This window comes from Conger conger, chromosome 16 (assembly GCF_963514075.1).
Source record: "Conger conger chromosome 16, fConCon1.1, whole genome shotgun sequence".
Taxonomy (NCBI): domain Eukaryota; kingdom Metazoa; phylum Chordata; class Actinopteri; order Anguilliformes; family Congridae; genus Conger; species Conger conger.
Window position 1 is genome coordinate 15637599 of NC_083775.1, and position 9008 is coordinate 15646606.

Sequence of the window (9008 nt, forward strand, 5' to 3'; positions counted from 1 at the left end):
TGGTTTACGTTCATTATTATAACGTACGCGGTAAAAATGTCAATCAAAGCTCAGTCAGTGATGGGGACTTCACCTCTAATTAGAATAACTTACGAATGTAATTCTTTAAGACGACAAATCTTTATTTTCTCATTTTTACATCATTCGTATTAATGGCATATTACGAGTGTAAAAACATGTATGTATATATATATATATATATATATATATATATATATATATATTAAAAAAAAACAATGTTACATTCAGTCCTGGGGAAGGATACCACATGGATACTTATTAACTCCCAAATTTTTAGTATATACTTATGATGTTATATCAAAATATTTATTGTCAATTTGGAACAGTTTGAGACAACCTTGTTAACTGTCTTGTTAATATCTTAACATCACTAATTTATGATATCAGAACATTTGATTCATCACCAACATCTAGCATGATGATGAATATCGAGCACACCGGGCACACCTTTCAAGCAAATGCTAACAGAGAGAGGGTGGGCGGGAGCAAGTGTCTGTTCATCTCTTGTCCGCCCCAATCACGGCGTCTCATTTGACTCAGAAGCTCGGATCTCCGAACCCAACCTGAGCCTGCAGCTGTGCGATCTCTTGCAGGAGAGTCTCTGTCTGAAGGTCCAGCTGCAAAAAAAAAACAGTACTGTTAATGAAAATGAACATTTCTATAAATATATATCGGTTTTCGAGCTTTTTAAGCTCTATCGGACAGTTGAGTAACAGGAAGAGTCGGGAGTGAGAAAGAAGGAGAGACATGCGAGGGAGAGGTTGTGCGGCCGGTGACATCACGGCTCACAGTAAGCATGTGAATTGTGCTCCGCAGGCTACACCGCCCAGACACCAAAAAATTAATAAATATTAACGCACAGATTTTCTGTGGTTAACCCTAATTTTACAGGCATGCAAGTGGCCATTACATTACATTACATTACATTAATGGCATTTGGCAGACGCTCTTATCTTATCCAGAGCGACATACAGTTGATTAGACTAAGCAGGAGACAATCCTTGCCTGGAGCAATGCTGGGTTAAGGGCCTTGCTCAAGGGCCCAACGGCTGTGTGGATCTTATTGTGGCTTCACCGGGAATCGAACCACCAACCTTGCATGTCCCGGTCATGTATCTTAACCACTACGCTACAGGCCGCCCATTTATTCCAGATGGACCTATGTGGCCTGGGTCATTCGGGCAAAGGTCACAGTGTAAGGCACAAACCTTGACGGCGTATTTATAGCACTGCTCGGCTTCCAGCTTCCTGCCAGTCTGAGGAAAAAGAGACGCTTGTCACACACGGACAGAGGCAGCACCGGGGGCCCGAAGCCCTCTGCCCAAAGTCATCGTTCATCCGAGCCCTTGTCGGTCACTTACATCACGCTGGGATTGCACAGTGCCGTGTCTGTTCCGGCTAAATTTAGACCCTACTCCATGCGAGACTGTGTACACCAAGGACACAGAAGTGTGTCTCACTGGAAGGGTTCCCAATCAATGGGCCTCATGCAAGAACCACTCATACGAACAGATTTGTAAATAAATCATATACATCTCTTAAAATAAGTGATTTAAGAGAACTTGGTGTATTCACCAATTTTCTTTTAAATGTTTTCAGAGATGTATTTTAGTGGACTGTTTGGGAGAAAAAAGACAAAGTTTATAAACGGTCCGCCATTTTACAAAGGAACCACAGTCTATCAGTTACCGCTCTTGTTAATCCCATTGGCCATCTATCCGATGGAACCCACCTACAGTACCGTATATACTGCATTATAATCTTCATTTAGGGCAGTTGTCTGAAGCTTGGGGCTTTTGTTGAATCCGATGTTGCAGACTCGTATCAGCCCTTTGTTTCAAAAATGTAAGTAAGTATAATAAGAATATGAAAATGTTCTTGCAAGAGGCTCATTGTTTTTAAATGGGGAGCTTCTCCGAAATGATGAAATATTGAAGCATAAACAAAATATTCTGAAGACAGAAAATATGACTTACTCCACGGACTCACAGAACCGCAGGGTTCCCCAGACCTAGTCCTCTTACCCAGCTCCACAGCGAACCCTACCCTCACCGAACATTACCCTTTCAGTGCCAGAGGGCCCTATGTCCCCCAGAATGGAAGAGAGGCCCCTGGCTAAACTCCTCTCGCTGGCTCCAAAGGGACACGGTGAAGGCCCTCCCCATTGATGTACACTGTGTTTCGGCCCATATGCAGTCGACGCCTACGGGCATGTACAGTGCATACGACGACACCAAGTGTCGGCAGGAGTGTGCGTAATAAAAGTTATTAGGAAAGACGTAAAATGCTTAATCTCTTTAAGCCTAGTGAAATGAGACTTAGGGGGGATTTGATTGAGGCTTTTAAATTCATTAAAGGGATTGACAAAGTCAACTACGGGCGACTCTTCAGGGTGACTTTGGTTAGCAGAACGAAGGGGCATTAATGGAAATTGGCAACGGATAAATTCCGCACAGATATTAGGAAGTATTTTTTCACACAAATAGTGGTCACTGTGTGGAATAGCATGCCAGGAAATATAGTGGTGCTACATACAATTCAGCTTTTAGGCAAACTAAGCAGTAGGTAGTAGGTACACTTGAGTGGAAGGAAAACTTTATGTTATGTCATGTCCTGCCATGTTATGTCATGTTAAGTTATTTTATGTCATGTTATGTCATGTTATGTTATGTTATGTTATGTTATGTCATGTTATGTCATGTTATGTCATGTTATGTCGTGTTATGTTGTGTTATGTTGTGTTATGTTGTGTTGTGTTATTTTGTGTCCCCGACTCCATACGGTGGAGTTTAGGAAACCCACCCGCAGGCACACCAGGCACAGGTATCCCCACACCTCTGGGTTGGCGTTGTTCAGGGTGTTGGCTTCCGTGAGGGCATCCTCCGCCTCGGCCAGCTCCCCTAGCTAATCGCTCACACGGACAGACAGACGGACGGACGGACAGGCAAGCACACAGCGGGCAGGCAGACAGACAGACACAAGTATTCATAATCCGAGCGCTGCAAACATCACACACACAGGCAGCATTGTCTTCAGCAGGGGGATCTGGCTTCATGGGAAGGGTGTTTTTTGCACCAACAGCAGCAGTTTCAGATGAAAAGTGATCTCACCACTGGATTCTGCTGTCATGCTAAATACAGCACAGGTCATGTGCTACTGTGGTAACTTTGTGATAGGGCAGTTAAACTGTTACTGGGACAAGGAATTTCCCTGACTAAGGGTTAAAGGTGAGGCAAAGACCAATTCACATGACTCCTGAGTTAAAAAGGAACTAAGGGAGCAGACCTAAAAAATGTTGCCAAACATTCAAATTGAATCTTCTTGTTGTGCATGTGTCTGCCTGTGTTTGTGTGTGTGTGTATTCCTGTGAGTGTGTGAGTCTCTGTGTGTCTGTGTATGTATGTGTGTGTGTGTATTTCTGTGCTTGTATGTTTGTATTTCTGGGCGTGTGTGTGTGTGTGTGTGTGTGTGTAAACAGACAGAGATGTGGCAGTTACCCGGTAGCAGGCAGTCCCCACTCCCAGCCAGGTGAGGCAGGACGGGGAGCTCTTGCAGCCGTGCAGGTAAGTGGGTTTGGCCTTCTCAAACTGTGGGGAGAACATCACAATCAACAGGTGCCACAGTCAGCGGCTACTTCTGTAGCATCATGAACTGACTCGCTTACATTACATTACATTATTGGCATTTGGCAGACGCTCTTATCCAGAGCGACGTACAGTTGATTAGACTAAGCAGGAGACAATCCTCCCCCGGAGCAATGCAGGGTTAAGGACCTTGCTCAAGGGCCCAACGGCTGTGCGGATCTTATTGTGGCTACACCGGGATTAGAACCACCGACCTTTGCGCGTCCCAGTCATTTACCTTAACCACTACGCTACAGGCCACCCCGCTTATTGTTGCGTTTACACTGTTCACTGTGGCAGGTGCAGCCTTCACTCTCGAATCCACAACAAATACGTAGTGCTAGACTGTCTTCACACCTGACGCCCAGGCAAAGGGAGGGCGTGAAACCAGCGGTTCTCACACCTGTCCGTCTCTCTTACCTGTCCCTGCTGCAGGTAGATGTGTCCGAGACGCAGGTAGACGGGGTGCATGTCCGAGGCGTCCGTCACAAAGTCCAGGGTCCTCTCGTAGCACGTCTTCGCTTTGCTGAAGGTCCCCGTTAGGTAGTGCAGGTGACCAGTCAAAGCCCAGACATCTGGATTCTACACAAGCACAAAGAACAGCTGCTGAACCAGCAAGACTGTGAGAATATCAGAGATGGTTTTCCATTACATTGCATTGCATTACAGGCATTTAGCAGACGGTGCAAATCAAATCAAACCCAGTTCCTGACTTTTCACAGTTTCCTGACTTTGAGAATAATGTACAAATGAGCAATAAAACACTGCAGTGAAATCTAAGTAACTTTTCACTTTCTTTTCTTTCCCAATTCTTCCCCACTTTTTTCCTTCCTCATCACCGCTGTTGATTTGGGAGAGTGCTGCTAGTCACCCCTCCTGTTCCCTCTGCAGTCAACCAGCTGAGCTGCACAGTCACAGGAGGACGGACACGGAGCTGGTCTACTGCAGACTGAACACTCTGCTGAACACAGCAGGGTCTTGTGCAGTAAGACAAGATGGAGAAAATGCAGCCGACCTCCCTGGGCATTGCTCCATACTGCCGGGCTGACCGCTATGTAGCAGGAGTACAGTCGTGATCAAAGGTGGAAGTCCTGGGGCCAGAAAATATAAGTCCTGCCATGTGTTTCTTCCACCCATGAGCTCAGCTGTAGTTCTCCTGGCTGAAGAATTGTGCTAATAAGCAAATCCAGGTGATTGGAACAGAATAGTGGGGTGGACTTTTACTTTCTGAACCTGGATTTTCCACCTTTAGTGAGGATTGGAAAGGTGAATTGAGGGCCGAGCTGCAGAATAACTCTCAGCAGGAGGACCCACCTTCCCAGCAGCCCCTGCATTAAAGGCTTTTCACTGTGATCTGTGATTTGAGTTGCGCTGTATTTTCCACGTTGTCTGCCGCACCTGCAAGCCGCCGTTTAGCGCCTCCTTCAGGCTGGCCTCGGCGCTGCAGTAGTCCCCGCTCAGCAGATGCAGTCTGGCCAGAGCCTGGTGGTAGCAGCTGCTCCTCCCCCCCTCTGCACACAGCAACTGCTGAGCCAGGGCCCTCTCTGCCATCTGCAGGGAGAGAGGGAGGGAGAAAGAGAGAGGGAATGGAGAGAGAGGGGGGGGTACAGAGAGAGAGAGGAGGGAGAGGGAGAGAGAGGAAGGGAGAGAGGGAAGGAGAGAGAGAGAGAGAGAGAGGGAGTGGAGAGGGAGGGGGAGGGAGGGAGGGGGGATACAGAGAGAGAGGAGGGAGAGGGAGAGAGGGAGGGAGAGAGAGGGGGGGAGAGGGAGAGAGGGGGGGGAGGGAGAAAGGGGGGATACAGAGAGAGGAAGGAGGGGAAGGAGAGGGAGAGGGGGAGAGAGGGGGGATACAGTGTGAGAGGGAGGGTCAGAGAGAGAGGGAGGGGAGAGAGCTATGTAGATGCGTTTTAGAGAGTGCATGTGTGTATGTGATTTTGTTGTTGAGTATACACAATGTGTGTGTGTGTATGTATGTGTGTGGTGTGTACGTGCATGCGTGTGTGTGTGTGCGTGTGTGCGTGTGTGTGTGTGTGCTCACAGCACTAACCTGAAGGGCGTTGTTCTGCAGCAGAAACTGCACAGTCTCCATGTAGATGGTGGTTCTGAGCCGGGGAGGCGATGCTGGGGGCTTGGTGACAGCGGGATCAGGGTCAGTGTCTCCCCCGTCTCCGCCGTCCTGGCTGACCTGAGACCTGTTCACCATGCTGTCTGCATCCTCCTCCACATCTGAGTCACCCAGGACAGGAAGTGACATCATCTATAAACCAGAACATAGCACTGCAGAGACGGCCCCTCTGCTCTGTGGTGTTTACCTGTCATGTAGGCGGGGCGGTCGCTGGCGACTGACGTCCTGTCCTGAGCCTCGTCCGCCTGCCTCTCGCCCCCGTCCTTCTCCCTGGACGGTGGGCCGCTGGCCTGGGCAGCCCTCAGCTGCCTCTGGGCCTCCAGGAAGGCCATCTCTGCCTGGATGGCGTTGTCCCTCCTCTCGTAGTAGAGGCCTGACCGCACGGAGACCGCACGCGTCACGGTCATGCTACAGAACGGTCTCCAGTCAACCTCAACCTCGACGAGCCACAGCCTTTTGCAGAACGCAGAACAGTTCGAGAACTGTAGGAGTTCTGTAGAACTCTAGGAGTTCCGGTGCTCCAGAAGTCAGGGTTCTGATGTGGTCCAGATTTGCTTAAGCTACTCTAAATATTGATCCATGGGACTGTCTATCGCAGCATTACATTACATTACATTAAGGGCATTTGGCAGACGCTCTTATCCAGAGCGACGTACAGTTGATTAGACTAAGCAGGAGACAATCCTCCCCTGGGGCAATGCAGGCTTAAGGGCCTTGCTCAACGGCTGTGCAGATCTTATTGTGGTTACACTGGGATTTGAACTACCGACCTTGCAGGTCCCAGTCATGTACCTTAACCACTACGCTACAGACAGCGATCCACACCCCGTGGCATACCCATGCCCCCCCTCTCTCACCGAAAAGGGTCCAGGCTACCACGTTGGCGGGGTCGATGGAAGTTGCCCGCTCCAGGAAAGTCTCCGCCTCCTCGTATCTTCCGGCCTTCTCCGCAAGGATCCCACACATCAGCAGGCTGTCGGGGGAATGGGGGGACTGCCGCGTTACTACGGCGCCTAAGCCCTCCCTCTCCCCCGTTACCCTGCCTCTCCCGCGCCCTCAACATGATTCCCCCTCCGTTATTACTGGAGTTATTACTTTGACTGTTTTAGAAAACAATTATTGAAACAAGATGATGACACAAAAAAGACTGGTGTTTCCACAGTTGTAAGCTAACGTTGCTCAACAGCAACTTTGAAGGGAACACTATCCAAGTTAGGAAAAATAGACTGAAATGGACTACATTTAGAATTTATCAAGACCAAGATTCACTAGTACACTACCTCTCGCCCTAATTGGCACCACAGCTAAGGGTGACAGCTCCATAGCTTACCATCATCCTCACACTGAGGCAACAGCAAAGAAATAAGCATCCTAAGGCTAGACAATCAGGATTTTAATATTCAAGTACTGGGTAATCAGTCAGTTCATTATTTGTGCCCATTCCTAATTATTTCTTCATTAATGTCTCCAACAGAGGAAATTGGGCCGGTGTGTTTGCAGGTTTTCCTTGTAGCCCAGCACTTCAACTAATCATGGTCTTCAATCAAGACCTCAATTAGTGGAATAAGGGGTCTTGGCACCAGGCTAGAACAAAAACCTGCACCCACGCCGGCGCTTTTCGGATAAGACTGGACACCCCTGCACTGCCCCATCCTGCCACCGTCTCCCTCACCTGGGCAGGTGGGACTGCTCCACGGAGACTGCCTGGTGGAAGCACTCCTGTGCCTTCTCATGGTCTCCCGCCAGCATGTGGAAGGCCCCGAAATCAAACCAGTGGCCGGGGTCCTGGCGACTCAGAGCCAGCCTCTGAAAGGAGACAGGCCAACCAACATGGGGGCAGTTTCCATGGTTTCACATCCAAGGGCTGTCTATGCACCAGCCTGTCTAAAAATATTTTGAGTGAAGCATGAATGGGCAGTTAGTGCTACGATCTGAGAACGTTTATTTTCCGGGACAAAGGGTGCAGAATAGCTTTGAGAGAAAAAGTTGATTGGTACATAACCACCAAAATAATCTATCTTGGTCAGTTCAAATGTTTCCTTATTCATTTTTCTTAAGGTTAATGCCCTTGCTATTGAATTGCTATTCTAATCCAGCATTGCATAATTGTCCGTTCCGCACATTATCTATGTTCTTTCTTATGCTTTTAATGTTTTCAATGGCCATTTCTGGTTTTATTATTATTATTTCTAAGTTTTAATCCATTTGCCATTTAAGGACCCTGTATGCAGAGGACACCCTGGACATCTTAGCTTGCTAGGATGATATTTTTGCGAGTTTTGTTTGGCTACGTAAGCTGTTTATCGTTCATATGGAAGTGTATATCATTCTACTGCGTTGCGCTGCATAAAAACAGTTTTTAGATATAAATATAATCCATTAATCAGATTAATCAAATAGGCCCTAGTCCTTATCTTTGTTGTACTGTTAACACTTGAAATTGTACTTCCCTCTAGGGTCTTTCAGAGTACTTATCCCTGGTTATGGGTATGCACTTTGCACTTTGCTGTACGTCGCTCTGGATAAGGGGCTTCTGCTAAATGACAATAATGCAATGTAATGTCACATCTCGGGCCTGCTGATGAGTGCGTGTGCCTTGTGGCTGCTGTGTGGGGACTGTGTGATAATGGGAGGGGAGGCCCATACCTCCTGGTAGTACTGGGCAGCCAGCGGGTAGTCTTCATTCAGCTGGGCCTCCCTGGCAAAGTGCCTGAGCTGAGCGCTGTCCAGCAGGGGGCGCTGTGGCTTCTCCTGCACGTCTGTTGAAAGGGTCTGGATGGGGGAAGGGTGGCGCGTGAGGGGTGGGGGGGTTTAGGGACGGACAGAGAGTGTCAGGAGAGTTCAATTAAGTTATACTTTTTAAGTAATCTCCTCTGCATTTGACCCCCGTAGCTACTTAGCGACTTAACTTTGCTCTCCCGCCCGTTCTGAGTTCTGAGGCCAGTACATTGGTCAAGGGCAATGGCAGGAGCACACAGAACGTGACATACATGTCCGGGGGGCGGGTGATAGAGTACTAGGGGGAAAGAGGGCGGTGGAAGCATGAGATGAGAGTGGTTAAGTGCTCACATCAGCAAAGTGCTCACATCAGCAAAGTGCATCTGGTTCATTCTATTATCTGATTACCTGATTAGATCAGTATCAAATTAAGAAGAGTGCTCTTTTTCAGTGAAGTCTACAACAGCCCAAAAGGAGGACATTCTCTGAGACAAGTCCCCTAGGCAACACACACAAGCCAA

At 48.1% G+C, this 9008-nt stretch overlaps 1 protein-coding gene across 1 annotated transcript in view; it reads right to left on the minus strand.

The window, feature by feature from the left end:
* Positions 1 to 244: 244 nt before the first annotated feature.
* Positions 245 to 9008, minus strand: part of cfap70 (cilia and flagella associated protein 70) — a 17847-nt gene continuing 9083 nt past the window's right edge. Inside the window, exons 16-26 of the mRNA XM_061224165.1 lie at positions 8416 to 8541; positions 7442 to 7575; positions 6627 to 6742; positions 5957 to 6142; positions 5692 to 5870; positions 5043 to 5195; positions 4065 to 4226; positions 3519 to 3608; positions 2824 to 2925; positions 1230 to 1277; positions 245 to 638 (exon numbers count right to left, since the gene is read on the minus strand). Of these exons, the coding sequence (XP_061080149.1) occupies positions 558 to 638; positions 1230 to 1277; positions 2824 to 2925; positions 3519 to 3608; positions 4065 to 4226; positions 5043 to 5195; positions 5692 to 5870; positions 5957 to 6142; positions 6627 to 6742; positions 7442 to 7575; positions 8416 to 8541 (1377 nt within the window). The 3' untranslated portion in view covers positions 245 to 557. The remainder of the gene's footprint in view (positions 639 to 1229; positions 1278 to 2823; positions 2926 to 3518; positions 3609 to 4064; positions 4227 to 5042; positions 5196 to 5691; positions 5871 to 5956; positions 6143 to 6626; positions 6743 to 7441; positions 7576 to 8415; positions 8542 to 9008) is intronic.